The 15,330-nt window shown below is 35.7% G+C and overlaps 1 protein-coding gene across 1 annotated transcript in view; it reads left to right on the top strand.

Moving 5' to 3' along the window:
* Window positions 1–404: 404 nt before the first annotated feature.
* The window catches only part of TRDN (triadin), a 31,475-nt gene continuing 16,549 nt past the window's right edge, over window positions 405–15,330 (top strand). The window contains exon 1 of the mRNA XM_068184379.1: window positions 405–869. Coding sequence (XP_068040480.1) covers window positions 848–869 — 22 coding nt within the window. The 5' untranslated portion in view covers window positions 405–847. The remainder of the gene's footprint in view (window positions 870–15,330) is intronic.

Raw genomic sequence — 15,330 nt, 5'->3', positions numbered from 1 at the left:
TGTAATTAATATTTTTGCATATTGCCTTCAAGTATCTAGACTATATAAAATATTGTTATTAAAATTTTTTGCAGTGTTCTGTAATACTTAGATGAACTTCTCAGGTATATGTGATAATTGCAGCAAATCAGAAAAGGACCAAAAAAAGATCCAAGCCAATTGTATTGCTTTAAATTGGTATCTTAATTGGTTCTGAACTGCAACTAAGAGTCGAAGTGGAGAAAATCACCTAAATTTATCCTCCCCCTTAGTCAGCGGTGAGCTCCATAGGACCCTCCCCAAGCCATATAAGGCCAGGAAGAATGTGCTAAGCACTGAGTGTGCTAAGAATAAAGTTGTACTAGGATGGATAAGGTTACTTTGAACTCTATATTTCATGTTTCCTGACATACCCTCCAAAGAACTGCAATTATGCTAGCAAGGCTGTAGGAGCACTGAACAGTTCTTTCCCAGTTCTTTTGATTTTTGTTTCCTCTCTATGCATTCCTGTCCTGTTTAAAGCTGTGATTTTTTTACATTTTATTTGTGATGTGCATGGTTCCAAGGATATTAGAAAAACGTGCTGAAGGTTCACTCTGAGGCATGGCTATTTTTGTTAGAAGCTGATACTTTAGACTGAGCTTTAAGTGTTGCCTCTGGAAGGCCTTGGATTGTTTTAGGAGGCCAGGTCTGCAGAGGAAACAGACTTTTCAGGGATCATAAAAGAAGAAGGAACACAATTAGAAAAAGCAGAGGACCTCCCTCCTTCTCATTCTGCAACTCCTGCGAGAGTCAGCAACCCAGAAGTACTATCTAAGCTGCCACAGTAAATCTTGACCTTTTAAACAGAGTATCTCTTACCGTCATCATGGCCGAGATAACAGCAGAAGGTACAGTAACTCTTTTCAAATATAATTAACCAAAAATTATATGTGCTTTAACAGTATAATTGAACTAGCATGTCAAAATGATTTGTTGTTCTTAGCAAATAATATTTTCACTCCAGGATTCAATTTTATTTTTCTTTCCTGTTTTTTCTTTTTTTTTTTTTTTTTTTTTACTTTTTTACTCCTGTAGGCTGAGTTTTTACAAGTTACTGAAGCAAACTCTGTGTACGCCTCTAAAAAGAACCTTAGTTTCAATTGCAGAACACCATTATTTAGGCAGCTCCATTAGAGTGATACAAACAGGGAAAGCCTGAAGTTCAGGGTGTTCTATTCTCAAGCCTTTGCAGAGAAAAAGCTTTGGTAGTCCCTTATAATCAGAGATTTACCAGAGTCAGAATAGCTTCATTTGTTGGCCCTGATTTTTTCCATAGGGAGCACAGAGTATTTTTGGACTGCACATGAAGTTACTGAAGGGTAAAAGGTAAAAAACCCCTCTGCTATCCTTATTTAGGTAGACTTCTAAGGGAGTCAGTGAAAATTGTGCTGAAAAAAATATGCCAGATGTTGGCCTGAAAATATGAAAGGCAATTGTATTAACCAATAAATACATATTCTAAAATGCAAATGTTTCATGTACTTTAGTATTTCCTGACCTTTCATATTTAAATAACATTTTAGATGCATAACAATATTTTATCAGCTGAAGTCAGAGGGGAGGATATATTTAAAATGTAACCATCTTTAATACTGAATATTTTAGTTGAATTTCACTCCAACTTTTTTTTTCACTGTTTATCCGAATTTAATAATGACAAGAATACAAAAATTGCTTTTTAAACAATCTTCTGAGAATTACTTTATTCTGTTTCTCAAGGTTATGTGGTTTTTCAGTGCATGAAAGACGTAGTTTTCATTTTCCATTTTTTATTGTTCATACTTGTGATAGGATCTGCATTAAGTGCTATTAGAAGGTGATCCTTTTCCTTGCTTGATGTCTCGTTAGCCACATCATGGAGGCAATGTGATTTTTTAATCAGCAGTTGGACTGATCTATAATCTACTTCTGGCTGCAAATACTGCCAAAACAGGTGGCTCAGCCTGACAGCCCTAACCCAAATACTAACACTGTTTTTTTCAGATATTCTTAACTAGGTTTGTTGAAAACATTGGTTATTTTCTAGCTGTTTTGAGGCAAATCTGTGAAATAATCAAATTAGTGAGATTTTTGATCCAAAACTAATGGCAAAAAATGTAAGACTTTCCAACCAGTTTGACTTTTCAGTCTTTTAGCTTATTAAAGAAAGAAAATTAAAGATTCTAGAATGAAATAAAATGCCACACAATGAAAGAAATCAGAGTCTGAAAATGTTTTTATTTAGTTTGTATAGTGTTTTTACAAGAGTGTTTTTACAGCTGTAACTGTGTGTCTTGTGTGGGACTTTTTGTAAAGCATAGACTTAGATGATAAGAGGCATCAGTTCCCCAGTAAGCTGACCTTCCACGTGCCAGGGAAATAAACTATATAATTGGTTTAGTTTAGTTATGTTTGGCTTAGTTTCATTTTGTTTTCATGTACTTGGAATGCACTTGTGGTGATTGACTGATTTTTAAACACTGTATCCACAAGATGGAAATTTTATTTATGGCAAAAAGCAAGAATTCAGCCTGGAGGTAATATTTCACAGCAGTTTGTTTTCCTCTGGGGTTAGTACTGGCACTCACAGTCTGAAAGTTTAGGTATAAACTTCAGCAACATATAGTTTGGATAAACAAAAAACTATTCAACTACCTGTTACTTCACACAATTTATTTTGTTTTCCATCCTACCTCCCAGCCCATTATTTGCTGGGCTCTTCATGACTTTGCTCAGACTAAACCACTTGCTCCTTGCAATAGGTATTTATAACTTTTTTTCCACTGTCAGTCACAGAGCCAGACACTTGGGCTCCTTGCCTTTTGGGGTACCATGCTGGCACATCAGAGAGCAGGGCAGAGCAGCAATGCAGGCACTGCCATGGACGCTGTGGTTGCTGGTTTAGAGAGATGGCCCAGGCCTGGCAGGATGTGCTGGTGCACATCTCTGGGTTCTCTTTCTGGCAGCCTGTGTCAGGACAACAACCTATTCGGAGACGAACAGAAGCAATGGGGAGCTCTTTCAGGTCAACAGCATGATAATGACAATGAGCTTAAGTAACTTAAATATGCAGCCAATAAGCAATTAACCTGCAGTGTCTATTTGTACAAAACCCACATGTGCTACTTAGTCTTTTACACAGCTACAAATTGTTAGTTGTGGAAATACTGGTGAAATGTACACTGTGAAAGACAAAATGAGATCCCTGAAGACAGCAATTCATAAATGTCCTTAGAAAGTTGGCAGGACCTATGTCTCTAGCTGTCAAGTATTAAGGAGAAGATTCCAAAGGATTATCTTCAGCATTCTCATATTACACGTCATTGCAGTCACAGACATGTCCTATTAAAAAGTGGAAGTCCTTAAAATTGTATAAAAAAAAGTACAAAGACTTAGTACAGAGACTAAGTAGTCTGCCTTTGCTATACTCTCAGGATCTAATATTAATATTAGTATCAGTCATATTATTAAAATGAATACTAATTATTGCTCTTGTTATTATTACATTTAAGCAGTTACTGAGTATTCTTGTAGCAGCAACTTAAGACTGTCTAAAAAGCCATGGGTCTCAAACTATGCTACTCCACTGTGTCTATGAACACAGGAACACTGGACTCAGTGGCAGATGTAGTTGGAGCTGCCACCACTGAAACATGAACAGCAAAAGGCTGACACCTCTGAGAAATGGCTTCTGCCAATGTACAGCTCAATCTGTATGTGCACAACAGCTCCAACACCAGCCCTGTAGCTGGTCCTTTCTAGTCCAATCTCCTGCAGGTCGCAGTGCAAGGTTGATGGGCATCCCCTGACACTTTATCCACCCACACAGGGAAGAATGAACAGAGACTCAGCTCTGCTTGCTGCAATGCTCTGGAGACTGTGCACTGATCTAATACAGGAAGGCGAGGAGAGCAGAAAGACAAGGTTTCTGTGCCAGCTGTTTGTCTGTCACAACTTATTTCCCCAGTGGAGCAAGAGAGAAGCAGGAGTCAAATAGAAATGTGACAATGAGTCACAGTTTGGTCCTTATTTTGCTGCTGAGAGCTGTGCAACTACATATTTCCTCTGTCTGGAAGCAGGCTGCAAGGAGACAGGCTAGCCCCAAGGCTACACACAGCTTGTCAGTGACAAAATCAAAATTAGCTTCTGCATTTCAGCCTTTTTCTCAGGCTATTGGATAACTATGGCAAGTTTTAAGATGTAAACCATTTCAAAAGGCAAAAGATGTATATGCTTGAAGATTAACAGACACAAAACTACTAATGTATGAGAAATAACACACAAGAGCCAGAGGATAAAATCCCAATTATTTCATGAGTGTGATAGTCAGAAGCTAAAAGAGGTATTCAATTGGCAAAATGTTTAATGAAGGCACACTAAAACCAAGAGGCAGATAGCTACTTCTCATGGTAATTCATGAGTTGCTGGTAGATGTGCCAGTTGTGCTGACTGCAACAGGGACCTAGATGAAAAAATTGGATTAGATTATTCATTTTGATGGCTCAAGGCATAAGAGGTGTTTCTTACCCTCCTTTCTTAGTGCTGTTTATGCTTGGAGCTAGGATGTTTATATCGAATCTATTTACACCTAGCAAATTTTCAAAATGAAAAGGTGTCTTCTTTTTCTGCCTTTCAATGTTTATGAGGAAGAAGATGTACCTATTACAGTAGGGTAAGGAAAATACAACAATTTTAGCTATGATTTTTTTAAAGGAATCTGTCTGTTCTTGTTCAGAACAACCAGGTAAAATCAACAGCCAAATTACACAAAGTAAAAAAAAAGTCAGAAAACCCAGGCCTGCCTGTGAAAAAGTCATTGTGGGGAACAGAAGCTCCAAATTCTTACTGAAATTCCTTAAAAAATAGATTCCCCTGTGACTGTGGGCCTGTACAACTGTGCTGGTTTGGCTTCATCCTTGATGTTTTCTCATAGCCTGCTGAGGCAAGCATCAGGCCAGATTGGTTAGCTTCCCTTTTAGGTTTAAGAATTTGTAGACAACACTACTCAAAGCCCATACAGTATTTATGTGCCTTCAGTTGGTACAAGGCAGCACTTACATACAATTCATTACCTTAGGTAGCCCCTTAGAGAGTCAGAGGTTTAGTGCTGGGCAGCAGGAAGACTGAAAACCTATAAAGCAGAGGGTCAAGCTAATGCATCCTGTTAGTACACGACAGGCTAAAACTGTGTGTGTACAGTTAGCTCCTATTGTGGGCAAACAGCTAGACTGAAAGTCTGGATATTTATTCACCTTTTTTTGAAAGATCACAAAGAACCTTGTGATCTTAAGTATTTGGAGCTTATTTTATTGTTACTTATATAATGAGAAATGTTTTTTAAAATCCTGCTAGCGTTTTCAAGTTATTGGGAAAATCAGTTACCACTGACCTAAAAATGAAATCTGTGCAACTATTTACATTCTCAGAAATCACATTGAAAAAAAAAAAATCTTGTCTAGAAATATTCTGAGTACTTTCACCCATTGCCTGCAATATAAATACGGAGTAAGAGGTAGATTTATTCTCTTTTTACTGCTCAGTTCTGGAAAGCAGAAACTGTTTTACTTTAAAACATTTCATAATACAGGCCTGGCTTCAGTTCGGGGCATACTGAGGAGAGAGAAACAAATCAGAGTTGCCCCATTTGATGCAGCTCATCCATTTACAGAAATGAAAAACTTTTTCCTTTCTGATGCTGACAGTCACTGGTTTCTTCTCTGTTTAAAAAGATTGAACTAGTGCAAACTACTCATTTTACCAGGTAAACCATATTACAGTGGTAGAGAGTGAATTGCTTTAAATCCAGATGTTTGAAAAGACTTTTAGATCATCAATTTTAATCATTATTTAAATCAACAGACAAGAAACCTGGGTTTCAAAATAGCAATTTTCAAGGTTTTTGCAAATGTCATCTATCATTTTTTTTTCCCAAAAGAGACTAATATGACAACCAATTACAGCCCTTCTCAATAAATGTGTGCCTTTTAGAGAGAAATATAACCTAAATATCTGTCTAATAAAAAATTCTATATTTTGGGAGTCATTTATCCAGATTCTCAGTTTTTTCATACTGTTTTTTTGTTTTGTTTTGTTTTGGTTTTTTTGTTGTTTTTTTTTTTTTTTTTGCTGTTGTTGTTTTTTAATGCTGGAGAATGGTAAATGGTGCATTTCTCTTTTGCTAGACAATGGTTGCATTTTTACTTGTGGTTTCTGTCAAGCTTCATTAGGATGGAAATTTTAATTCAATTGAAATGGTACAAACCCAGCAATTTAAAAATTGTTTATATGTGTATATTTACACACGTAGATAATAGAAATACGTTAAATAGAAAAAGTCAATTTTAAATATAAGCTCTCTTGATAAGTTAAATGATTTATTAAACAAATATGGTGTTATTTCTAATTTAGGTTCTTGGCGACTGCATTCTATAAGAATATATAACTGAGAGAGCTCATTTTCTTTCATATAATGTTGATTCAAGCATTACAGTTTTTCAAAGGTTAAGGAAAGAAAATTCCCACTTTTTTTTTTTTAACCTTATTAGTCCTTGATATAAATAAGATAATAATTGAGTTCAAATAGTAAAATAAATTGAAATTAGGAACAGATTCTTTGCATTTGCAAACAGGCTATACTCTCAAAAAAAGGCTGCCTTAATTTGACTCTATCTGCTTAGCCAGTGATTTCCAACAATTCAGTGATTTCTTTAACTCTTTTCACAACTGTCATGACTTGATCATAGCTTTTTTTTTTGTTTAAATCATTGTGATTTCTATAAATTGTAATGGAAAATTGTAGTGTTATGAAGGTGTGGTCCTTAGCACAGGGTTTTCTTAAATTCATTTTTAATTTTAAAGAGCATTTTTTAAAATGACATTTATAGAAAACTTTAGTTTATGAGTCAAAAAGCATCAGCAAATATGTTCCCTGCCTATATTCCCCCACTGCAGCCTCATTTTAGTGGGTCTTAAAAAGGAAGATTTTTGAGCAGTAATACTGAAATGTCTTCAGAGAGATGTCAAAGAGGAACACAGTTTTTTACTGATTTAAAAGCAAACCAAAGTTATGGTCGAAGAGAAGTTGCAGAGACAGACAGGCTTCACATCCTTGCTGCTTTACATTGACAGACCAGACTGGTCATACAGTACATGAAGTAAATAAGCAAGAAGTAAGATATAAAGTCACTCCATATAAACACTTAGCTTAAAGCTACGGACAACCTGCGGTGCTTATTATCCATATTATCCCACCATGATGTTCTTTTGTCAACTTTAAACATTTTTTAAAAGTATTTAATAATTTAGTCATATCCCTGTACCTTTATATAGTATGTCTTCCTTCAGTGCATTGGAAAAAACCATTCAGACTTGAGATTCCTGAGTGGGAGTGTGTTTAAGCTCTATGTGGTCAAAAGGGACCAGCAAGATTTAGCTTCTGGTTTTTTTCCTAATACATGCCTGTAGCACACTTGATTTATGTAAGAAAGTCTATTTCGGGAATTGTGAAGCAAGTAAATGGCTACCAAATCTTTGACTAATGGTAGAGATAGTGACACCAATAGGTAGCAGAAATACCAGAGGACACTGCTGACAGATCTTGTTCTGTCCCATGTTCTATCCTTTTCTTCATAGCTTCTGATACTTTTTTTGTCCCCCTCCTCTAAATGTAAAACATAATGAGACAAACATCATAAAGCACACTGTAAGTAGCTACATTATTCTTTAGACTCATTATATTTTGAGTAAAAGAGATGAACTAACAAAACAGGTCATGCAATGTAGAGGAGGCTAAATAGAAAAAAAAAAAACACAGGAGGTAGTGATATTTTTAAAATATTTTTATTTTTTTATTCCAAATGGTCCATATGCTAAAACATACCTATGTTATACTTTCACTCAAATCAGTTCAGTTGCTCAAAATCATAGTCAGACCTGAGTTTTCTCCTTACGAATCAGAATGAAAAAGCTGTGGCTTTAAGTCTTGAATAAGCCTCACTTGCGTCCAGGGGCAGATTTAACCTTCTTTAAGAATAAGTCTGAGAGCACAATATGATCTTGTATCTGGTCTAGAAGTTCTGCTTGGTGCCATGCAAAGGCATTTACCATAAGAAAGGAAACCTTTAAACGCCAGGCACAGGAAAACTTTCTCACCGGAGAAGTCTCCTCTTTCTATCTTCAAAGATAGTTTTAAAAAATCCTTTACAAATATGTAATGAGTAAAGACCTGCTACTCCCTGTACGTGCTTATGTTCTCACTACTTCAAAAGTATCTCTGTACCTTTGCCTGGAGTCAAATTGTCAAAGGCACAATGAATATAAGCCTTTGTAGCCTCCTTTGGTATGTAAATCAACTCAATTTTTTCCTATATTCCATTATGTAGATTTAAGTTGTGGTTCTCTATGCATGTCAGAAAGGCTAAATCTTATTTCAGTCTTTGCTGAGAGGCTATTCACAACTGACACAATTACCATAAATATAGTTTTCTGGTAACTATTTTACTGTTTTTAGAGGCATAGTTTAATACATCTATACAAATGTTAAGGTCCTTATTTTGCATTGACCTTTTCCTCCTATACCAGGTAGGACCTTAATTTTGACTTCAGGTCTATCCATGCAACTCTTAATGAAGTCAGCTGTATTAGAACATGAACACATTTGGTGTAGGATGCACCTTAACACCCCAAAGAGGTGATAACTCATGTATATGGTACAGTTCAGGTTATATACATTTAATAGTTTGTAATCCCAATATTTAAACTCTAACTGCAACATAAATTTAGTATAATTTCAATGGCTTTTTCTAAGGAAAATGTTAAAACTCTCTTTTTCCTAGAAGCTTTTTGCATCACCATTCATGATAGAAGATGTGAGCATTGTACAGGGAGACATCCAAAGTTAGACTCACCCTTTTACATATTTACTGTTGATTTGGTTTGTTGGGGTTTTTTTTTGGTTGTTTGGTTTTTTTACCAGGAGTGTTATTATAGCAAAAAATCTGTGGTAGAGTTTGAATGTGAACCCTGCCTGCCTGGGACAGCTACTTGACTAGATGGCTGATGCATCCTGTGAGTTGGAGCAGAACCACTACTACTTTAATCTACATTTATCTCACACTTTATTAAGTTGATGAAGCTGTTATTTTTCATTACAAAGCGAATTCTGAGAACACGAGTTTTTACTGATTCAAAAATGGAAGGGCACAAAAACCTTTTCTTTTTGTTTTGAATCAGTAAATATGCTTGATAAAATTTTAACTTTAGTATGGGGCACAACTTAAAAATAAATACCAGCTTTTTATTTTCCCAGCAAAAAAAGAGCTGCCTTATTATTTGATGCTCAAACAGAATATGAGATATATTTATCCTAAAATGCATCTCTTGTTCTAACATTGTGATTTTGTATTGATTACATAGAAGCCATGTGAAATGCTCCAGAGAATGTAAGGCTCCACTCCACTGTTAGCAAACCAGATGAAGTGATGAATTTCCAGATAAGTAGAAGTGAAAATTCTCCCAACTCCCTCTCTCCCTTTCTTCCCCTTCCAGACCTAAGTGCAGTGTGTCCCTCTGTTCAGAGACACAGCTCCATGCCCATTCCTTTCATTTATCACAAGGGAGATATCCATAGATTTTGTAATACAACTTGATTGTATTTTGCCTGCAAGTTCCTATTGAACCAGAAGTGTCCACGGATGTGTCTTTTTCTTTATAAAGAGCTCATGTAAGAACAATCACAAGGGAAATTTTGCTAGGTCATTATGTAATGTTACTCTGTAAAGACAGGAACTTTGGAAATTTTGTGGAAATTATTACAGATATATGAGAATGCAGCTTTGGGAAATCATGGCAAGGTTAGCTACAGATATTGATGAGGTTTTGGCATACACTTAAAATTAAAATTAAATGTGAATAAAAGTGTGCGTATGCAGATATTAGTGCATTGGTAAGGGGAATCAGCAATTTTGCTAGAGTTAATGAATTAAGATAATTTTAACTATACAGAGAAAACAGTGATGTGAGCTAGGATTCTGTCTTAAAAACTAATTAGTAGAAAACTCTTTTTCAGCATATATTTGCCACTGTTTAATTCATCAGTCAGGATAGGCAAATGCATTTCATACTGTGAATGCTAAGGGCAGTTTCACAAAAGGGAAAGTTAGTCAGTTGTAAAGCTAACTTTTACAACAGTGTTGCTATCCACTCTGCAGTATGTCATTCTAAGTATAGACCAGAAATAATGCCACATCTGTGGAGGCTGTCAGGACTATAAAGTGGCACTGGATCTAATTTTTTTCCCCTGTGGAAAAAAATTAGGTCGGGGCTACATTGGTTTAATGACTTTACTTCATGCAGCTGGAAACAGTCTCTACACTAGAATCCTAAAATAATTTAAAGATTCTTTGATTTCCTAAATATTTTATGGAATAAAATAATTTTCATAATTATTTTAAGCTCCAATGTGCTACTAAAGTGAATATTAAACTACACAACTATAAAAAAGCACCCTCCCTTGCCTGGAGAAAAAGAGGTTCTGGGGAGACCTTATTTCTCTCTTCCTGTAAGGAGGTTGTAGTGAGATGGGGTTCAGCCTCTTCTCCCAGGCAACAAGTGACAGGACAAGTGGAGATAGCCTCTAGCTAGCTGCACCAGGGGAGGTACAGGCTGGACTTCAAGAGAATTTCTTCATGGAAAGGATTGTAATACATTGGAATGGACTGCCCAGGGACTCTATCCCTGGAAGTATTCAAGAAACAACTGGACATGGCAACCAGTGCCATGGTCTAGTTGGCAAGGTGGTGATCAGTCAAAGTTTGAACTCAATCTCAGAGATCTTAACCCTAAATGATTCTGTCATTCTGTGATTAAATTCTGGAGAATACTTTTAGTGCTTACTTACACTGTTCTGATATCTAAATCATGCTTTATATTTTCCGCTCAATGACTGGGCTTTTTACATGAGTAACACAAAGAAGAAGAAATGTAATTACTCCACTCTTCATTCTCCTGGAGATGACCACATCTGGTAGGCTTCAGGAACTATGAGATTCCTCACTACTCCCTGCCAGAGCCATTTGCAGTGGGATGCCTCTCCTTCCAGTGCTGGATGGCTGCGGTCGTCTCATGTCCCCAGGTGCAAGGAAGCAGGCAGCTGAGCTGGTGCTCCCCACTGGCACACACCTCTCCAATCCACCTTCATGCCTCACTTTCCCCAACTTTTGTATTCCCATTAATCATCTTGTCTATTAAATCTTAGTTCGGCTACTTCAAATCAGTGCTACTTCAAGCAGAATAGGCAGCACAGTACTTCTTAGTTCTTGTAGTCACAGTGTTTTTGAGTTTATTATCAAATATCAGAAATCCTCATATTCTGAAATAGTTTTTCAGGATAACAGAAATTTGTCTTAGATATTGTAAACTTCATATAAAATTTTAACTAACCCTCTCCATTATTCTCTCTATGGTACTGAGACATTCAGAGCTCTGAATGCAGAATATTTATTTGCAAATATCATGAAGTCGTAATCATTGATTCCTTGTATCTGCAGACTCTGCCACTTTCCCCTCTGTTCTTTCATCAAGCTGTTTACATATTCTTGGCATTTCTCAAATGTGAATACAATTTTAACTTCCAGATGCTCCGTCTTCCCCTGAAAATGCTCAGGTAGGCAGATATGAATTGCATCTTCTTCTGAAAACAGATGTTCCTTGGTTTCACTGGAGTAATTCTAGTGTCGGTCTTGTCCCACAGGAGGAAGCAGCTGTTCTTCAGGTGAAACTATTTAACTAAGAACAAAAAAGCACCTTATAACATGTGTCTGTTTTCTAGCCCAGAAATCTAATTTTTAGCCAATTCCAAATCTCCCTGTTTTTCCATCATTATGCAAATAAGCAGGAAGTTAGATGTTTCCTCTTGTCCTGTATAATGTCTGCAAAAAAATTCTGCAGAAGTCTGAGATCTGGATCTTGTGGGTACACAGGATATAAGAAATAGTTATAATTATATTAGGTTCCTGTGCTAAAATTAGAAAGAAGTAGTGAAATAAAAGCTTGTAAGTCCTTAAAACATTCTGTGGATTTTCTTCCTACCCTGACTACTCATTTTCTCAGTTGCCTGGTGAGCAGCTTGTAGTTTGCTACGTGAAATGGAAATCAATCTTCAATCTGCAAAAAAACCCAACCAACCAAACAAGCAACCAACTCAAAAAAGCACCAATAGGTTTCTTCCTTTGCACAAAAGGAGGTATCAAAAAAAAGAAAATATATAAAGTCTGCTAAAAAATTGAATGTTTACAAAAGCCTGTGAAGTCCTGGTTGTACTTGATGTACTTCTTTTTTCTCTTCTCTTCTCTTCTCTTCTCTTCTCTTCTCTTCTCTTCCTCTTCTCTCTTCTCTCTTCTCTCTTCTCTCTTCTCTCTTCTCTCTTCTCTCTTCTCTCTTCTCTCTTCTCTCTTCTCCCTCTGAATGCAAGCAATACCAAAGCCCCTTCTCTTTTAGGGTATACTTTACTTAAGTCAATATAAATTAAGCATGAGCTACATTAACACACTTTAAATCAGAATATGCTGTGTATTCTGCAGACAGAGAAATGAAGGTGTTAAAATCATCAGACTTTGTGCACTTCACTGAAGAACTGCACCCGGTCTTAAAGTTTAGGTTGTAGAAGAATATTGTAAACTTCAGAAAGTTCAGTGTATTTTTCAAAGTATATTTTAATATAGTAGTTGTCTCAGTAGTTCCCTCACTGAAACAACTTTCCTTTTTATTTCTTTATTTATTTTATTTAAGAAATATATGAGTGAAACCCACATTCCCATAGATTGAACTGGTTCAAGTTAGTGGGAATGAAAATTCAGCTAATATATTCAGCTTTCACAGAATGCATTCTCTGTACTCCAATTCTTGAAGATAATATTCAAAGTTTTTTTTTTATTCTTTCTTTGAAATAATCAAGGTTTCCTGCCACATTAAATATAGAAATACTACCTTTTATTCTCACAGTGATTGAATCACTTTGAATAGAACTAGAACTGTGGTGGTGTCTCATCAGCTGAAAAAGAAGAGTATATATTCTATGTGAAAAAGCACATATTTTGAGTCTTCTATTAACATTTAGTACCTTTCTGATTTACTTTTGGTTGAAGAAACATAACTTTTGTTTTAGCTTTACAACTTACTTAAATGCCAGGGTGATGAAGAGGGAAGATAAGGAAATAGTAAATTACTTTATTCTTCAATGATTTTATAACCAAAATTTAGTGAACACTTTTTTGGACATAGATATTAATAATGTAGACTTCCAGACATACAGACTAATAATTTTCTGTGGATCTCTTCTAAAAATATCATTTTAATGGCTTGTATGTTAAAATATCCATTATATGAATCTGCAAATGCTTCAGCACTCTAATTCTTTTTAATCTATACTTCCTTCTGAAAAAAAAGTAGCTCCTGACTAAAGGTGATGTGAATTGAAGGATCATTTTGGACAGAAATACAGGAATTATATAAATCATACCAATATTTCTCCCTGACAAATAGATCTTACACTTTTTAATACATGCAGACTTGTTATCAACATTTTCAATACTTGATCATGGGAATGGTGACTTTAGCAAGACCTTGATGTCTAATGTCCATTTCTATAGAGGTTTATTAGGGAATAGCACCCTCTGAAGAGTAAATACCAAAGAGACTTCTCATGTTGTAGTGCTCCACGTCTGAACATTTGCAAATGGAATGAGGACCACGTACCTAAGCCTGCATATTTGGGGTCAGGGAAAATGTTACAGTTCTCTCTTATAATGAATATCTCATAGATGTCTCTTAAAAACTAATACTGATCCTGCCCTGATCAGCAAGATGAATAAAAGCCAGCTGTTGATCTGGACTGTTGTTCAGGCTCAGCTGTATGTGAGACTAATCTCTTATTGTCACAGTTTCCAATGATGTAAGAACAATAAAGACACTTTAGCTTTTCTCCACTTACCTGCCGGAAGTACCCTGCCTGTTCAGGTCCTGAGGAGTCCACAGCATGCTGTGTGGTATGTAAGTGAAGTTCTTTAAGATCATCCTATACAGTTTATTTCACACTTCCTACATGACGCTTGGCTTAAGGTCTAAACAAAGAATTATTTAAACAAAAAAATATCCCAAACCAAACAAACCAACCAACCAACCAACCAACCAAATAAAATCTTTTGAACTGTACTGAGGCAAAGCTTTAACATTATGAAAGCTTTTGGGACTGATCATGTCATTAAAACAAGTGGAAAGGTCTTCTCTTCTAAGATGTATCACTGATGTGTTCTCTTCTAAGATGTATCACTTGTGTGTTTTCCTGTCTTCCACCGTAAGAGTTCAATAGCATTGTGAATGTATTGTAGCTCTGGGGGCATGGATTGTGTTAGTGAGAGGAAGATTATCAGTTACATGACCATAAGAATATAGCAAATGTAAGCTATAAGGCTGAAATATTGACTGTAAAGTAACTGTTAATTTTCAATAGATGTGAAAGTATGCATTTTTTATTTATTAGCACTTACATTACTACAGTTGAAGCTGCACTTTCTTGATATAATAGGAAAGGAAATTAATAAAGAAAGGTTAGATGATAAATAGGCCTTTGACTAGAATATAATAGCCAGCAAAATCTTGCAAACATGTAGGCAAAATAACTAAGTCACTCTCAAAAGCTTTATTAAAAATTTAGAAAGGACCATCAACTTCTGCTGCAGAGGACATCTCTATGTCTTTTCATTATACTGGCGAAGTTATGAGTTGAAACTGCTGGACTAATACTAAAGAAATAGAAAGTTGAAAGTTGAAATTAGCTTGAAGCTTGAAAGTTTCCTGAAATTAGATGGTAGTAATAGGTTAGGTATTCTTAAAATCCAAGCAGGAAATGTTCAAGAAACTTTATACTTATGCTGAATGTGTAGAAAAAGCTTAAAATAAAGAAGACAACTACACTCATGGGAAGCCTATGTTATGTTTAGCATAGAGGAGCAGTAAGCCAGAAGTTAGGAGATTCCCATTGCTTCTTTTTTTCAGAATGAAATAATATGGTCTTGCAGAGAGTGTGATCTAGAAGGAAGATAGATATTAGAAGACTAGGGGCAACTAAATCCAGATTTGAAAATCTATAAAAATACACAAAATAGAAATCCACAATTTGAATATGACTTGAGACTATATGAAGATTTACTAATAAGAAAACATTGTGTTTATATGGACATGTTTGAGCATAATTAGAAAACTTGTTAACACAGGACAGGTTTTTTGGAAAAAAAATACCATCTCTATTTCATTTGTATGAAACAAAAGGGATTT

Source organism: Anomalospiza imberbis, chromosome 3, assembly GCF_031753505.1.
Source record: "Anomalospiza imberbis isolate Cuckoo-Finch-1a 21T00152 chromosome 3, ASM3175350v1, whole genome shotgun sequence".
Taxonomy (NCBI): Eukaryota; Metazoa; Chordata; class Aves; order Passeriformes; family Viduidae; genus Anomalospiza; species Anomalospiza imberbis.
This window is presented reverse-complemented; position numbering and strand designations above follow the sequence as displayed.